Source organism: Lagenorhynchus albirostris, chromosome 2, assembly GCF_949774975.1.
Source record: "Lagenorhynchus albirostris chromosome 2, mLagAlb1.1, whole genome shotgun sequence".
Classification (NCBI taxonomy): domain Eukaryota; kingdom Metazoa; phylum Chordata; class Mammalia; order Artiodactyla; family Delphinidae; genus Lagenorhynchus; species Lagenorhynchus albirostris.
Window position 1 is genome coordinate 138,645,855 of NC_083096.1, and position 18,824 is coordinate 138,664,678.

Sequence of the window (18,824 nt, forward strand, 5' to 3'; positions counted from 1 at the left end):
AAAGAAGAGCAATTTATATGAAAGGTATATTTGCCCGAGCCCTTCCTATGAAGCTACCTTATTCAGAATATTAAGTAAACACATCTGAGCAAGGGCAACCTGACAGCAGATGTCATGTTTCAGTGTTTTAGGAGCAGGGGTGGCAAAAGCTCTTCCCTGCCACAATCGTAACAGACATCACTCACCAATCTCAACACTCCCGTACGGTCAAAATGGGACTCCTAAATCCTTCTCAACACAGTATTCGACAGTAACCTTGAAATCAAACCGATAGCCCTTTCAGGTGAAGAAAGCACACCTTTGGAGGATTATTTTCTTGCGTTGTATCAATAGAAAAAAATCATTAAGATAAAAACAAAAGTTACCATTGCACTGATCCTTCAGCGTACATTGCAACCGCCTAGGGGAAGGGGCAAGGGAAATCTTGTTTAAAAGGCAGATTCCCAGTTTCCCAGGACCCATCTCCAGAGATTCTGATTTGCTAGGTCTGGGAGAGTTCCTAAGAATCCTCTTTTTAATAAGAACTCTGGGTAATTTTGATGAAGGTGGTCTGGGGACCATATAAACACAGCTATAGCTGATGGCAGTTTAAGAATGAAGTTTAAATGCTGTTGAAAACAACTTCCCTAACTATGCACTCCGTTTTCCTCTGGTTCCATCCAGCGGTGGACTCTTGGTTTATTCTGCTTGTATCCCACTTGGGCCCCTGCGTGGAATAAGCACATTTGCTCAGCCAGGTTTGACTCTTGGCACACACGAGGTCCTTGGACATGACCACCTCCGTTGACTCCTCTGCCTCCTGGATGGCCATGGGCACCAAAATCCAGCCCAAATCTCAGGAAAGGCCTATCTGGATACCTTGGCCACCCAAGATGAAAGAAGCTGATGAAGAATGAAGTTTAGATATTGTAATGTTTACTGATAAAAGATGAATGGAGAAGTGTGACAAAGAATCTAACAACATCAACTAATTTTAGGTAAAAAACTGCTTTCCTGTTGTTCCTTACTTTTCTCCACAGGCAACACTACAAATGACTTTTTTTATGCCAAGGAAGCACTTCTTTTGGAGAAGTGCTAGATTAGAGATTTTCCACGTCTTCAATCCTCTTTGTTTCACTTACATTTTTAGTTAAGTCTAGATTACTTAAAAACCAGTATAGAAGACCTACCCACCATGTCTTTGAGATGGTTTAATATCTTGTCAACTAGTGCCAAGTTTTATCTTCTCAGAGCTCATGCCTGCATGGCTTCCTTACCATCAATGCTTTTAAAGTCCAAAAGATAGCTTCTATTGTCAACTAGGTACAGCTGTAAGCTCATTTTCACATAATTGCCAGTCACTGGATTTCTTCTTCTTACACGTAGATGGTATGCATTCACTACCTAAAATGAAAAATCTTTAAGGAAAAACGTTCGAAATAACAAACTGCAAAATATCTCCCTTATTCTTATTGCAAAGAATAATATCAAAACAAATAACTGATAGAGGTGGGGTAGAGAGGGAATTCCTGAATGATCTTTTTTTTTGAACATTACATAGTAGTTTAGTATTTATTTAATCCCACTAACAGTACTGTGTACAACAGTTAAAATTCAAAGGGAACTCAGAGACACTAGAGAGTCCGGCCTTCTTTCCAGATATGCCTCCACTCTAAACCATCAGTAATATTTTGGTTGCCCAAAGGTATCAACTTGGATACCTTTACCTATGAATATAGAATAGACAGAAAAAGGACAAATAACATGTCAATGGTTTGAATCAGGAACTGTTAACAGGTACTGCCACGAAATTTAAGTATCGTAGTAATCTCGTAAAGAAGATACTATTTGCCTTTTGAAGATAATAAAACCGCAACTCAGATAAAGAAGATTCTGGTTTTCAAAACATCTTATCAAATTAGTTCCAAAAATTTCTCAGTAAGAATTTTTTGTTTTTGCTTTTGTTTTCTTTTACGCGGGCCTCTCACTGTTGTGGCCTCTCCCGTTGCGGAGCACAGGCTCCAGACGCGCAGGCTCAGCGGCCATGGCTCACGGGTCCAGCCGCTCCGCGGCATGTGGGGTCTTCCAGGACCGAGGTATGAACCCGTGTCCCCTGCATTGGCAGGCGGACTCTCAACTACTGCGCCACCAGGGAAGCCCCTCAGTAAGAATTTTAAAGACATTAACATCTCCTTTTAAACTAAATAAAACTGCTTCAGAAAAAGGAGATCTGTTTTTTTTTTAATGGTTTTAAGGAAACATTATTTTGTTTATTCATTCCATGTACAAATAATGAAATAAAAACATGTCAAATGAATATTCACATGATATGTTTGAAAATTTTTTTCTTCCGTTAAAAGTACATTCACAGTCCTCGAGAAAGGAACAAGAGTAAAAGATGCCTGAAAATAAAAAACTGATTTTTCCCCCACATATACTCAAATAGAACTGAAATGAATTTGAGTACTAATAAAAAAGTAAAATGTGGGCTGAGAATAAGAAAAATAAACTGCAACTAAGGACTAAAAGAACAAGCCAAATAAGACAGATTTTTCTCAACTTACAGAAACGTAGTTGTTTACTGAATAAATATGTCCTGATGGTATAATTTGTGTCAACCGCTTGCTGTTACAGCTACTGGCAAAAAGAAAAAAAACCCTCCCTTAAGAAGGGGAGAGAAAAGTAAAAACACAGTGTCTTTGAAGACACATGACTTTTTATTGTTACGATGCATGCTGAAACAGGTTTTCAAGAGATTTCTCAAGAGATTCAAGAGACTAAATTCTCTTGAATTCAAGAGATTAATTTCTCAAGAGATTTCAAGTTGATTAAAACTTTGTTTCTCAGCCAAGAATGCTATTCTATAATTAAAAAAATACATAGGTCTCCAACACTGACAGTTCTTCATCCTTACAGAGATTTGTTTTGTTTTGTTTTGAATGCACATGGTACGTATTGGAAAGAATGGGATTTATCAGCCAGAAGCATCAAGACCACTAAATTCGTATCTAAATCAAAACCAACTTTTTTTATTGACCTTAGTACTCAACTCAGCAGCTCAGAGCAGCTTACTACACAAAAAACGGCTTCTACAAATGATCTTCATATACTACAATTTCCTACCTTCCATTCAAAATCCAGCTGCTTCATAGCTCGGTAAACTTCAGCCATGATGTCATATGGTTTGCTTTGACTTCGGATTCCAAGATGCCACTTGGCTTTTTTCACAGCTAAAGATTTGGGCTTGGTTGTATTCAGTGCGTCCAACGGACATCTTGCTTTAGGGCTGTCTGCTACAAGAGGTGGCATCCTTTCTGGGTGAGGTTTCAGGCCTGGGGGAATATGCATGGCACTATCATCCATAAAAGAACCAGTTGGGGGACTAGAGGCGAGGTAGAACTCACTGGCTTGGTTCATTATTCTCCGATTGTCAATGATAAGATGATAAGCCACTGCAAGCTGGTCTTGAGGGTCACCACTATATAAACTGTTCATTACTTCTGATTCTGTACACTCAAATTTTTCACACACTTCTTTCACAGCCTCATCATCAATGATGTTAGCATCATAGGAGGGGTCTTCAGGAAATAAGTAACTGGGCAAATCTTGTTTAAACCATTCATGCTCTCTAGGAAAAATACCACAATACACTATTGTAAGAACATGCTTTGGCAAGTCCCGAACAATTCAGACATGGGGTAATACAATATAACAGAATCAGAAAGACCTGGTCTCTAGTCACTTACTAGCTATTGGACCCTGGGTAAGTTGATTCGTCCCTGCTCTTGAATAACTATGATTATTCAGACTTGGGTATTTGGCTGACATTTTCTCAAAAATAAATGAAATGAGCCTGTCACGTCAAAGGAAACAACTGGCAGTATCTGTTGCCAATCATAAAATTCAAGCTTTCAAGCAAAATGTTAGAATTTTGTATAATTTGTGTCTGTCTCCAAGAGTTTGACAGCTTCTCAATACTTAAAGACTACTACGTTTATCATGAAGAGGATAATGACTGTAATTTGATATTATATAATAAAATGTGTCACCATTTGGAACATCAGTCTACCTCAATAACCCAATATTTTCCATATGACCAATGCAAGATGTTACAGAATCATACATGGGCAAAAGATCCACTCAAATTACAGAACAGACCAGTGGATTTTAATGTAATAAAGTACAAAAGTTCACTGATATGTTTTCTTATTTGATATTGCAATTAACATGTTAAGCTTTGGTTTAATATCAAAGAAAAATATCTGTAACTATCTGAAAGGCTATGAAAATGTTCCTCCCTTTTCCCACCACTTATTTGAGATCTGATATTTTTCCTAGACTTCAACTAATACAACATATTGCAACAGATGACTGAAGAAGCAGATAATGAGAACCTAGCTGCTGTCTCTGATTTACAGGATTTGAAAAATGTAAAATAAAGGTACTCTTGTCACCATATTGTCTTGTTTTGGAAAATAAGGTTATTTTTCATAAGAGACATATTATTCAGAATAACATGTAGTAGGTTTATTATTATTAAGTGAATTAAATATTTTTAAAATTTCTCAGTTTTGGTTTCTAATATGATATTGATAAATACGACCTATACTTAAAAAAAGACTCTTTGGAGTCCTCAATTTTAAGACTGTAAAGGGGTACTCAAACCAAAATGTTTGAGAACCAGTCTCCTAGATCTTATTTTCTCACTCTTCTGGGCCTTTGCACATGATGTTACTATTGCCACCCTAGAATATCCCACCCCTTTTCATTTAACTAACGTGTACTACGCCTTCAAGATTGTGTAAGCATTGCTACATGGTAAACTGGGCACTCCCTAAGCTAAATTTAGATCAGTATATAGTTTACCTGAATGCCTTCTATTGACTAATTCATTTATGAATATTTACTAAGGACATACCGTGCTAAAAAGGCACACTCCTTCTCACAGAAATTATATTCTAGCTGAATACAGATTAAACAAACACTTTCAAAAATGAATATATAGTTACAAATACACAAATATAAAAATCCTGTGATAAAGACTATGAGTGAAAAGTACAGGGTAAAATAAGAGTATATAATTCAGAATGGGAGGTAGGTGATTAAGGAAGCCACTCTCCGTAATATTTAAGAAGATACCAGAATGACTAGAAGTCAGCTAAGCAGAGCTGGGGAACAGGTATTCACAGCAAAAGAAACAATACATGCAAAGACTCTGAGATAAGAAAAAATTTTGCTATGTTCAAGGAACTGAACTGAGGCCACACTCATGAAATCATAATGAGTTACGGGTTGGAGTGGCAAAAGATATCAGGTATTTCTGACAGCTGTAGGCTATAAAAAAGGTTTTTGGACAAAACTATGGGTGATGAAAATAACTGAAAGATTTTAAAGAGACAGGCGTGACATGATCTAATTTGCATTCTGTAAAGACCATTCTGCTTGTGATAAAGAAACTGAATTGAAAAGATAAGAGTAATAATGATGATGAGGAGGAGGATGCTAGTGCAATAGCCCAAGTGAGAAATGATGGTGTGCCAGGCCTTGAGTATACACACAGAGATGAAACTTCTACAGCTTCTAGTAGATGATGCTATTATAACACTCATACTTTCTTATAGTTGTTACAGTGTTTTTTTCTTAATCCTCCCCACTAAACTGGGAACTCCTTGAAACAGGGACCATGCCTTATTCACCTGCATTCCAGTACCCAGTACAGAGTAAATGCTCAATAAATGCAGAATAAATGATGAATAGCCAATGAAGTCAAAAATGAATTCATAAATGTGTTTAATTGCTATATCATGATAATAATAAGCACTTAAATAAATGTTTAGTAATAAAATGACTGGTGAATACTCATTTTTTCAAAAGAAATAATAGAAAAAAATAAATTGTTACACATCTAACGTTTTTAAAATATCAATATCAAATAGGGAAGATGAACACTTTTGAATGAACTCCAAAAATTCATTCTTCCGTAACAGAAATGAGATTACTAGTGAAAATTGTCAAAATCAACTTTTTCAGAACTCTGGAAATTAACCAAAGGCCTGTAATAATCTGAGGAGTGTTTGTTTAAAAAATTGGCCGAGTCTCAGTAAGAACAGCGAGATCTGTGACACTTTAACACATTTTTGACCAGAGACGTATTACAGCCACAGGTGTTAGTCTTAGTTTCTGCAAAAATCCCCCAGTCGATAAAGCGTTAAGTTACTCCATATCCATCTCCTTTCCCCATTTCTACGGTAGCCTTGAAAACCAACAGCCTCACAATCATTGTAGCCCAAAAAACCAGCATCTAGCAACCACTGGTGGGGGGATGGGGAGAAGAATAGGTTTAGAGTTCTCCAAAAGTCCTATCCCAAGAGAACTGTCGTTATTTGACATGGCTAGCAGATCTCTGGAAACCTCTACACTCAAGCCCTGTCTTCATCTGACCTGACTCAGAGCTCCCTCTACAAAGCCTTCTCCCCAGAACATTTGTCAAAAACAATCAATGGCAACTGTCTAACATCCCAGCTGCTAAAAGCAGCAATAAGAGTTGGAGCAAACAAGAAGCTCGTCAAAAAACTAAAAAGGAAAAGTTAGGGAAGTAAATTCCATAGGGGTCCTTGAAATACTCTCACATAATCCTGGGACTCACAAATGCAGGGCTGTGGTCATTTCCAAGAAAGGCCCTGATTTCTCATCACTGGTTGACTTTGAGGCTCTGTGCTAGCAGGAATGAAAACAAATGCAGAGTTATGAGCATTTCATTAAAGCACTGAAGACATACCCCAACATGCACACGAAGTCCCTCAGCAAAGGCTGGGAGACTTAGTAGATCAAGGCCTTTAAGGAAAGCTTTGTCTAATAATTAGCTGACCATTAAGCTAACCAAGCAGAGACTTCAGTGGCCATCCATGACAAAGAATATAGACTTATGGAATTAGTTCAATAAAATCACTTAACAAACAAGAGCAACAACAACGTACAACAATTACAAATTCTAGGCATCTATGCAAGAGGAATAAACACATATGACCATTTAAAAACCTATACATAAATGTTCATGGCAACATTATATAAGAGCCAAAAAGTGGAAACAACTCAAATATCCATTAAGTGATGAATAGATAAACAAAATTTAGTATATCTAAACAATGGAATATTTTTCAAGCAAAAGAGTAACGATGTACTGATACATGCTACACCATGAAAGAACACTGAAAACATCATGCTAAGTGAAAGAAGCCATACTCAAAAGGCCACATGCCGTATGATTCCATTTATATGAAATGTCCAAAAGAGGGAAATCCACAAAGACAGAAAGTAGATTAGTGGTTGCCAGGGGCTGCAAGGAGGAGGAAATGGGTATAGAGTTTCTTTGGGGGATGAGAAAAATGTTCTAGAATTAGACAGTGGTGATGACAGTTTAACTTTGTGAACATACTAAAAACCACTGAATCATACAATTTAAAGAAGCAAATTTATGGTATGTGAATTATACCAATAAATGTTTAAAAAAATAAATGAGAAGTAATCTAAATTTTCATTTCCAATTAATTCAGAAAAAGAACCACAGTTCTTCATAATAATAACAGTGCCGATTAAAAAGCCATACTTTGGGGCTGGGGGAGGAATAAATTAGGAGGTTGGGATTAACATATATACACTACTAAAATAGATAAGCAACAAGAACCTACTGTATAGCACAGGGAACTATACTCAGTATTTTGTAAAAACCTGTAACAGAAAAGAATCCGAAAAGGAATATATACATACATATATATACATATATCTGTGTGTGTAACTGAGTCACTGTGCTGTACATCTGAAATTGACATGACCTTGTAAATCAACTATACTTCAATTTAAAAAAATAATTATAATAATAAAGCAACCCTCCACATGTACAAAAAAAAAAAAAAGCCATACTTCCAGCTTTTAATTTTCAGGAGTCAATTTCTAAATTAACTTGACCAAGGTAAGCAGTAACCAGGATGTTTATGAAGGTTCACCTGAGACAAAATCAATTCATTTCATATGGGTTACTACACAGCCACCAGAAATTATGTCTTTCTGTCACTATTGCCTAGTACCTGATTTTGATATATGACTTAAGACTAAATGAGTTATGATGACTACCAATCAAATTTTAGAAACTTCACAATGTGTGCAAACTTCTTTAAGTGCAGCTAAAAGGTCCTTATATATTCACTTTAAAATAATATTAATAGCTAATATTGTATGCTGGGCATTAGTCTAAAAGCTTTAATTATATTAGGATGAATGTTTACAGTTTCTAATATTCAACTGTGCTTAGACCTACAGAAATAGTAAATTCATATGGTGCAACCTAAGGCTATCCTCCAAACAAATCCACTATATATGATGTAGCTAAAGCACGAAGAGTTATAAGGAATATGCCAATAGCTAGTAAACAAAGAATCAGAATTTGTAATTAGACAGTTGAACTTCAGACACTCACTTTTAACCACAATAACATTAACAGTAATACTAAGCTTACAGCACTTAAAGATGTGCTTTTCCTGAAGACAATGTCTGTCTTGCCTACCAATATATTCCCAGCACCTAGCATAGGACCTTAAACAGAGTAGATGTTAAATAAATAATTGTTAAATAAATAAAAGCAAAAATGATTAAATGAACGAATAAATACTGAGATATATTTTCTAACCTCCAATAGCTTACCATCTTAAAAGACAAAAAAGATCTGTACAAAAATACAGGCATACCTTAGAGAGATTGCTGGTTTGGTTCCAGATCACTGCAATAAAGCGAATATTGCAATAAAGCAAGTCACCAACATTTTGGTTTCCCAGTGCATATAAAAATTACATTTAGAGTATACTGTAGTCTATTATGTTTGCAACAGCATTATGTCTAAAAAAGCAGTGTGTATACCTTAATTAAAAAACACTTCATTGATAAAAAATGCTAACCATCATCTGACAACACAAGGTTCCCACAAACCTTCAATTTGTAAAAAACACAGTATCTACACAGCACAGTAAAGCGAAGCGCAGTAAAACTAGGTGTGCCTGTAACTATAAGACGGAATGTGGTAACATGAGAGAAATATAACATATCATGGTATTTTGGAGAAAGGCTGGATGCCACAGAACTGGTGTGCCAAGCTGGATTAGTGGAAGTAGTACAGGTTCTGAATCAGGCAATATCTGAGCCCTACTTCTGCCTGCCTCTTGTTAGCTGGGTAATTTTCACAAATACACATTTACTCAAAACCTAATTCATATCAAATGCACAATGCCTAGAACATATTAATACTTGGTCCCTAATTTAAAGGACCCTAAAATTTAATAGGGACAAACAGATACATAAATCAAAACATAACCTTTCTAAGCTTCAGTTTCACGGTTTGTAAAATGAGAATAATAATAGTTACCTGTTAAGAATCAATGCAATAAAATATGTCAAGTACCTAGCAAAATACCTGTTATATAATAATCGTTAATAATTAGTAACTCTGTTGAACCATATTTTGTCAAATGAAGAATTCCCAAACGTTAATAAACAGAATATGGATAAATAAAAAAAATGATGAAAACTATAAATTCAAGTTATTATTTTAAGTACAGAGATGGTTGCCACTATTTTATACCACCTACATATGTGTAAATTAACTCATCCTAGTAGACTTTTATTTACATTTTTCTTCTAAAACTTGTAAATATACAGACACCTGTTTAATATAACAGAATCAGTACTTTTACTATTCTCAACGTATGTGCTGATACAAACAGGTGCAAGTACATATATATTAGCATACTTAACTTTCTTTTCTAAGGAAAAGCCAATTTTCTTTCTAAGGAAAAGCCAATTAAGTGAACTATTTATTCTTTTTTTTATTAATTTTTTTTTTTTTTTGCGGTACGCGGGCCTCTCACTGCTGTGGCCTCTCATGTTGCGGAGCACAGGCTCCGGACGCACAGGCTCAGCAGCCATGGCTCACGGGCCCAGCCGCTCCACGGCATGTGGGATCTTCCCAGACCGGGGCACGAACCCGTGTCCCCCGCATCAGCAGGCGGACTCTCAACCATTGTGCTACAAGGGAAGCCCCTGAACTATTTATTCTAAAGGACTATGAACACAACAGAGTTTTTCCCTGCTAAGTCCATTTCCATAACTAAATCTGGTTCTAATTTACAATTTTACATTTTTAGGTATGAGGCCTGGAACACTAAGAGAGGCTGGGGGAAGAAAACAGTAAACGAATGCAACGGGAGTGCCAAAGAGATCAGCAGCAGTCACAAAAACAACTACCTCAGCCACCACTGAAATGTTCCAAGAGTCGTATTCTGGCTTATGAAGACAAGGCAAAGTATTCTGGAAAGATGTCAGAAGAATGCGTTTGCAAATAAATACCTGATGAAATGTTAGGTGAGAACAAAAAACCCTCTAAGAAACATGACTGATAAATAAAAAGTAGAAGGCAATGAATCATCCTGACTTGTGTGTGCTATATAAAGGTCATATTCACAGTAACACCAGCAACTGCACTTTCCAAAGTTTCTCACATAACAAGAAATCCTTCTCAGCAAACCCACTAGCGGCTATTTTTGGATTCAAAATCTTAGCAAAAATTTTTATGGTTTATTTCATCAACCGTATGTAAAATATATAACTCTCACCCTGTTTTTCCATTTGAAACTTATTCAAATACTTTCTGAGTGTACACTATATTTCTAGGCCTTCTAGCACTGTATATACAAAGATGATAAGACACTCTCTCTACCCTTTTATAGTTACAAGAGAGGAGAAAGATACACTGAAAACAACTAGATACAGAATGAGAATGAAAGAATGAAAGCGTGAACAAAATGTGGAAATCACAGAAGTGGAAGCAACTAAAACTGCTCAGGAGAATCAGAAGTGATTTCACAAGGAAGGTGATAAGTGAGCAGAATTTTAAAGGATGAATGGAAATCTTTCAGGTCCAAAAATGCAGAAAAGGCATCAGAGGCAAAGGGAATAATATAAACAAAGACATGAGGCATAAAATATGCATTATGTTTGAGGAACAAGGAAAAGTTCACTGTGGCTGAAGCTCTGGTATAAGGGGTACGGCGTTGAGCCTTAACTAGGAAGGGCCTTGTAGGCTTTGCTACCTAAACTGAAAAGTTTGGGAAACAATCTGAAATATTTAAAAGTTGAGTGACAGGATCAGCTTTATGTAATAAGGAAAGCAAAATTCGTACAAAATCAAGTGTTACAGTGCTACTAGAATATGTACTTAATAGCAACAAAAAGACTATTCACCTTATGTCTTTGATAGTTGCTCGTTTCAGGGGGTCAACCTGTAGCATATGCATCAGGAGAGTGGCAACAGAACGATTGAGATATTCCGGGATATAAAAAACACCCCCTCGGATCTTCTTAAACAACGTAGGCACATGCTCATCATCAAATGGGAGGGTGCCACAGAGAAGAGCATACAAAATAACACCGCAGCTCCAGATATCAACTTCAGGACCTGCATACAATCTAGGGGAAAAGATGACAACACAAACCTGAAATGCAAGTGTCACTTCCCATCTACGTGTACCCTGTTTCTATATGTACCTATATACACAGTACAGACTGTATATGTATTGCTTCCCAAGGTCTTTAGTGAAGTCTGTGGCCACTCCACAACACTCAATGGTTGTTCCCCAGAAAGAATAAGTGATCTAACCAAATACTATTCAAACTTCCCAAGAGAAAACAGTATTTTTATTTTTTGACACAAACTAAACTGAGCTTACTAATTGACTAATTAAAAAATATAAAACTTTCTATGGTTGATTTTTGATAGAAACATCGAAGTGGACGACCATAAATTTGAAGAAAAGCAATACTATATAGTGTATAGGCTAAATCTTCTTACCATAAAGCTATTAAAAGAAAATGCATATATAACAGAATGTTTATGCCTGGCACACCTATTTTAAAGAATATTTGGAATAGTAAAGTACCTAACTAGTCCTACTGCAATCTCTTTCACAGTATTCATGCCGTATCACATTATCCTGGGTACCTACTACTTTCATTCCAACCACTTGGTAGCCCCTGGGACTAAGATTACCTTTATCCAGAAAACCTATGCCTAGAATGTTATTCCTTTTTCCTCTCACCTTTCTACATTATTAAGATTCCACTGATAGCACATTACCAAACTCAAACCTAAGTCTGAGGTAACAAAGTAGATCTCTACAATTCCAATTAAAAAAATACACTCCATTTCAATAAAAATTGCTGTCCATTATTTATATTGTTTGCTGTATAGTCCAAACTGCTATATCTGCAATAATACCTTTTCTTTATTTTCTCTCATAGAATTCTGTAAACTTTTAAAATCAGACATTGGTCACCATAGAAGACTTGAATTTATCACTGCACTCTGTATAAACATTTTAAAAATGTACCAATGAGTAAGTTACATGAATAAATTACACGGTCTTCTCTTGTGCAGTTAACTTCATGAAATGACAATACTGTCCCCCCAGAAAACCTCATTCTTCTAAAGACAAAACATAAAAATAATACTCTGTATGCTTTATAAGAGTATATACAGAATTATTAAAGGACTATGTCTGAGAAGTAAATAATGACACTAGCTTAAATGCAGCAAATGCTTGCTCTCCTAGATGCAATTTTCTAAAATGAAAAAAATAAATCAAGTTTTGTTTCAGTTTTTAGTGGAAAAACTCCTTAAATACATTCATAACAAAATCTAAATCAAATGTTTTAAAAAATTGTTTAATATAAGTAATCTCTCTTCAACAATAGAAAAACTAAAGGGACAATATGTTTCTATTATGTTAAAAATCTTATCTTCCAAAGAGAATGTATTATAGTTAAATGTTATCAGAATGAACAAAGCATTACAAAAAGCTTACTCTTCACTGATATATTATTACCTGCCTGAGATGACTTCAGGTGCTGCATAATTTGGGGAGCCACAACTAGTTCGCAGAAATTCACCATCTGACATCATATTAGATAATCCTAAAAATAAGAGTAATATGTTTACCTGGTGCTACATATGTTTAAAACTAAATACAGATAAATGCATAAGGAAAAACGTCGTCTGTAATGCCTCACATATCATAATGTTTATTTTTAAAAGCAGTAGAAAGCATTTGTTGGACTAGAAAGACTCCATTTCAGAGTGCTCATACATGACAAAAAAGCCAAAGCACACCATGCCTAAGATTGAAATTAAACTCCTTTTCTAAATAAGAATGTTGATTCACTTCACAAATATGAGGTTATTCTAAATTATATGCACTTTTCCAAACATAAAAGCACCAAAATATTATTTACCCACGTCTGCAAATGAAAGAAAATAGAGACTACGATTACTTTTTTATACTCTGCTTTCAAAGGCATTTTTAAATATCTCTAAGTAGAAATCAGATAGGCTCCAATTTATAAATATTACGTTTCAAAAGTTTTTAATTTGCAGAGCTTTAATTCAACATAGAAAAACATTCCATTGAACCAGAAATCTAGTTGCACTACAGCAGTAAATGAGCTTTGTGATTTAGAGAAGGAAGAGAAATAGGAAAATGACTTCCCTGGCTTTTAGATTAAAGACAAGGTACAGACAAAAATTTTAAATAAGTAATGCTGAACTCTGATACCTTTTCATCTCTTTCTATAATCTCTCACTTTCTGATCCTCTCCTCTACTATGGCACCCTGTCCAGGTATGTTTATCCCAGAAAGTGTTTGGGGCATAAAAATTACATTTTACCCTCTTACTTTACCACCAACAAAAACTCCTATTCTTCTACCAAGTTGTTACCTGTTACCCGTAGTCCACTGACATTCCTCCTCGATCAATTCAGAAGGACTGCAACGCTCCAAAACTGCGTGCAAATTTTCATGTACCTCCATTTAAGTGCATTTATCAGGGAAAGTGCCCATACTTCCATTAGATTTTCAAAGGAGTTTGTGGCCCTCACAAAAAAACAGTTAAGTCTCATTTCCTGAGGAAGCAACGCAGATTGAGTGGATTTACCTTGACGCAAGCCCTCTGAATGTCTCTAGAAATACTTGCATTTTTAAAAAGTGGTTTAAATGAATAGAGCAAGCTAGTGTGCAGCCTGTCCAGCTAATCCCTTTTCATGGTATAGGATTTACATCAATGAAGTTGAAAGTTCTTAGTTCATTAAGAGTTGGTACTGACACACCTGCAAAGGCAGCTAGCACACTTCTAAACAACCCTGGAGCTGCATACCAAAATCAGCTATCTTGGCATTCATGTGTGCATCCAATAGCACGTTCTCTGGTTTCAGGTCTCGATGAACGACCATATGCCTGTGACAGTAATCCACGGCAGACAGAATCTGCTGAAAGAGGCGCCTGGCTTCCATCTCTTCAACCTATCAGGTATAAAAGAAACTGCGCTAAGAACACTGGGGACATCTACATAGCAAAAGTTTTAGTTTCATAATCAGCCTAAATATAACGGAGTACACTAATTAGAACTGTGCCAGAATTCTCAACAAATGAGACAAACAAGCCAAAGACTTGCATTCAAGCTCAACATGTCAATCGACAGGTTTTTCTTTGCTGCTAGGCAGTTCATTTTCAATTAATATTACTAAGTGTGCACAGTGTTTCAGGGAATCAACAAGTATAACATAATCTAAAACAGAACTTACGTGAAATTGCTAAGAAAAGGAAATGAGTGAAGCGTCGATACGATGTTATGGAACAGATTTTTCATTTTGAAAAGCACAGGCTTTTCACGTTGGCAGTTAAGTGGAATATATTTCCTAAAATCAGTATTTCATGAGGTGTACTTTTTAAGGAAAAATATATCTAATACCCTGTATGTTTAGTTAGACATTATTACAGAAGCAACCCCGACTCTGAAGATACATTTGTGGTTTGCTATTTCTCACTACTTTCTTCTTTTTTAGCTTAAGGGCTTATTGTACTAAACAGCATGTTACTCACCCGTCCATGTTTACAGATGTAGTCAAATAATTCACCACCAGACACATATTCCATTACCATAAAAAAATCTGTTGGAGTGCTGATCACCTGGTATCTTTTTTGTAAATGAAAAAATTTAATAAAAAATGTTACTTTAACCAGAATCAACCTAGTACATCCATTCTTGCTATAAATTGATATTCCAGTATTCTACAATATTTTAAGATGGCAACAAATTATATAATGTTATCAAAATAATCACAGAGCTGTAAACACGGAGCTTCACAAAACTCAATTACTTCCCAGGGCTTACAGACTTCCCTCCAGATCCCCCCTTTCATGTTTATAAAATTTAGGAAATCCTTCATTCCTCAACAACTAAATTAAGCATCAATTTTTCCATTTAAACAAAAATTTGTTTGTAGTCTATAGAGATGAGGTAGCTTATATTCAAACATAAGTGAAAAATATTCTTGGAAAGGTAAAATGATACCAAAAGGGATACAAATCAGCAAAATCTATAAAGTAGACAAATGATCCTTTCCTCAAAAAAATGAAATGCAAAAAAAGGGAGGGGAAGGTATAGATTAAAAGCAAATCAAGAGACATATTGACCAATTATACTGTATAGACTTGTTTTCATTCCAGTTCAAACAAACCAACTTTAAAAACCATTTATGAAACAATCAAGAAAATCTGAATACTGACTGGAGAGTTCATAATATTCTAACTGTTTAGGCGTGATACTGAACTGTGCTTGTTTTATTAAAATAGAGCCTTTAAATTCCACAGTAGATACTGAAGAATTTACAGACTAAAAACATACTATTTGGGATTTGCTTCAAAATAATTTGGGGTGGGAGAAGTAGGAGGAAGCAGATAAAACAATACACTAATAACTGCTGAAGCTGAATGACAGATAAATGAGGCTTCATCACTTTACTGTTGTATTCATTATGAAATATCCATAATAAAAAATTAAATAGATGTATGGATTTACGTATGTGTATGTGTTTATGTGTGTGAAAATGTATATGTACGTTTTCTAGGCACTCAAAGCTGAGCACATAAAACAATATAGAACCTTAGCTCTATTTGACAAAATAAAATTTTTCCTAAAAACTACAACTTCCACATACACACACAATTGTACCAGAGTTTTGAAAACTTTAAATACAGGTTAAATATAACATTAATGTTTTAAATGAAGGTTGCATTTAACACATATAAAAGAAAAATTGTTCTACTCTGCTTTATGTATAAAGAATTACTTATAATCTGGTTAATCATGAGCAGTATCTAATTTACACTGAGTTGCTATTTAAAGCCACTAAGTGTAGCTGGCAGTTCTGCATGCCTTAAAGGCACCCAGTGGAAGGCACAAGCAGGGGCTGAGAAGTGGCTCAGATGCCCCCCGTAGGCAGTATACCTTGACCCAGGATGTGCCAGAAGCAGGGGAACGTTTTGGTAATTAGTCCACCCAGATGGGGCAACTTTATCATTAATGTGCAAAAAGAGAGAGTATGTTCGAAATGGCGGTTCTGGTTACTAGTCTTCATTAAAGAGGAGGGAAAAAATGACCAGGAAGTTGGTGATATAACTATATACCAAATATTTTAAAAGAGGACACATCGTGTATAAATTAAACACTTGCAAAAAGTAAAATATTAACACAACGTTGTAAATAAACTATGCTTCAATTAAATCAATAGAAAAAAGTAAAAATTAAAGCTGTAGTATTGAAAATGATTACAGACTTCCAGAAGAAATATTTATAATAGCCATCGTCAGTCCTGGGGATGAAAAATGACAAGGTACCCCACTTCACACAGAATAAACTAATATAACTGGCAAATAAGGCTGAGTCTACTTCAAATCTACTTCAGGGGAATCTTCCCTGAGAACTCGAGAAAAAAGATGGTTCTGTAAGAGCAGCCCTAACAGGCAGCAAACTCTTTTTTTTTTTTTTTTTTTTGCGATACGTGGGCCCCTCACCGCTATGGCCTCTCCCGCCGCGGAGCACAGGCTCCGGACGCGCAGGCTCAGCGGCCATGGCTCACGGGCCCAGCCGCTCCGCGGCACGTGGGATCCTCCCGGACTGGGGCACGAACCCGCGCCACCCCCCCCCCCCCGCCCCCGCATCGGCAGGCGGACTCCCAACCACTACGCCACCAAGCCCAGCAAACTCTAATTGAATAAAATGAATACTGAGGGGCCGGACCACCCGCTGTGTCACTTCACTGTAGGCTGATCTGATTTAGTAACAATTTTCAGTCACTTTTCTGCTCTGTACATCTTTGGGGTAAAAGAGAAAAGTGATACAATTCTAATAAATGTAGTTGCTGATTCCTCCGAGTATACTGCAGTCTTCAGTAAATACTGTTGGATCCAGAGGCCTGACCAGATTTCAGTTTGATTTTAATTTTCTTCTTAAAGACTAGATGGTGGTATGTGCTTCCAGCCACAGGTGCAGGATATCTGCCTCTTTTTTGAGATATTAGCAGTCATTACTGATCACAGCCTAGATTTTATTAACTCACAATGAAAATTTAAATGCTGGCCAATTTCCATAGTCTAGTAATGAACTACGGTCTAAAGGAAATATTCCCTCAAAAACCCACTGTCCCTGAAGTGCAGGCCACCAGATCACACTACCCAATACCTTTTCTTGTTATAGTCATCAACCAACCTCATTGTCAACTCCCTCCCATTTTGACTTAATGTCTCTTTCCCCACTGCTAATGCTGTCATCATTCTGGGTGAACAAAATATCCATCTAGATGATCTGTCCAATACATGCCCTCTAATTTCCTTCACTCCTCAGTTCTAACTCTCTTTCCCTCTACCACACACAATGACTCATTCCATGGTCATATACTGTCTAAGACTAACTCCTCCAATTATGCACTGGATTCCTTTGCCCCACCTACTAAAGGACTTGGTTTCTACAATTAGCTCTTCCTTCTCAGCCTCATTTTACTCAATATTCAGCAGTATAGCAACAGTTAATAATCTCTCTTTCTTCAAACACATTTTCCCCTTGGCTTCAAGACGCCAAATTCTCTTGGTTTTCCTCCAATCATTTTAACTGTTCACTTTCATTCTCCTTTGCTGGTTCCTCCTCATCTCCCAGACATCTTAACATCATACTGCCATAGAGATCAATCCCTAGAATTCTTATTTATTTATATTCACATCCTTGGTGACATCATCTAGTCTTTGGGCCTTAAATATCTTAAATACCATCTATACGCTGATGACTTCCAAATTTATCTCTGGTTTATACCTCTCCCCTTAACTTCAGACTCACATATCAAATAACCTACTTGCATCTCTACTTGGATGCCTAATAAACATTTCAACTTCAAAAAAACCAAAATCGAATTCTTGATACCTAACACCCCACTTCAAACTTGTTCCTCCTACAATCTTTTCCATTTCAATTAACGGCAACTCCATTTTTTTATTTGCCCACGCCAGCTAACCTTGGAGTCATCCTTGACTTCTCTCCTTCCACAGCCTACATCTAATCTGTCAGCAAACGCTGTTCTCTATCTTGAAAATATATACAAAATATGCTTACTTCTCAACACCCTCCACCCTATGCTCTATTCCAAGCCATCATCTCTTTTGCTCAGAATACTGCAATTGACCCCTAACTGATTTCCCTGCTTCAATGTAAGTCGGGTCACATGACACCTGTGGTCAAAACTTGCCAATGGCTTCTCTTTGACTCAGAGTTAAAAGCCAAAGCTCTTACAGTGGTCTAGTATATCTTACACAATCTGGCTCCCCTTTATGTCTCTGACCACATCTCTTACTCCAATTCCCCCTAGATCACTCTGCTACTATGATCTCCCTACTACTGCCTGTAGCAATTTCCACCTCAGA

The 18,824-nt window shown here is 36.4% G+C and overlaps 1 protein-coding gene across 3 annotated transcripts in view; it reads right to left on the bottom strand.

Annotated features, from left to right (window-relative positions):
• PRKAA2 (protein kinase AMP-activated catalytic subunit alpha 2) overlaps nt 1-18,824 on the bottom strand; it is a 71,278-nt gene that overhangs the window by 14,213 nt on the left and 38,241 nt on the right. For 2 of the 3 annotated variants that reach the window (XM_060139931.1, XM_060139932.1), the window contains exons 3-8: nt 14,955-15,048; nt 14,230-14,374; nt 12,906-12,993; nt 11,266-11,490; nt 3,103-3,607; nt 1,257-1,383 (exon numbers count right to left, since the gene is read on the bottom strand). In XM_060139931.1, the coding sequence (XP_059995914.1) occupies nt 1,257-1,383; nt 3,103-3,607; nt 11,266-11,490; nt 12,906-12,993; nt 14,230-14,374; nt 14,955-15,048 (1,184 nt within the window). Of the gene's footprint in view, nt 1-185; nt 1,384-3,102; nt 3,608-11,265; nt 11,491-12,905; nt 12,994-14,229; nt 14,375-14,954; nt 15,049-18,824 lie in introns of all 3 variants that reach the window. The other variant, XR_009538920.1, reaches the window with a different exon arrangement.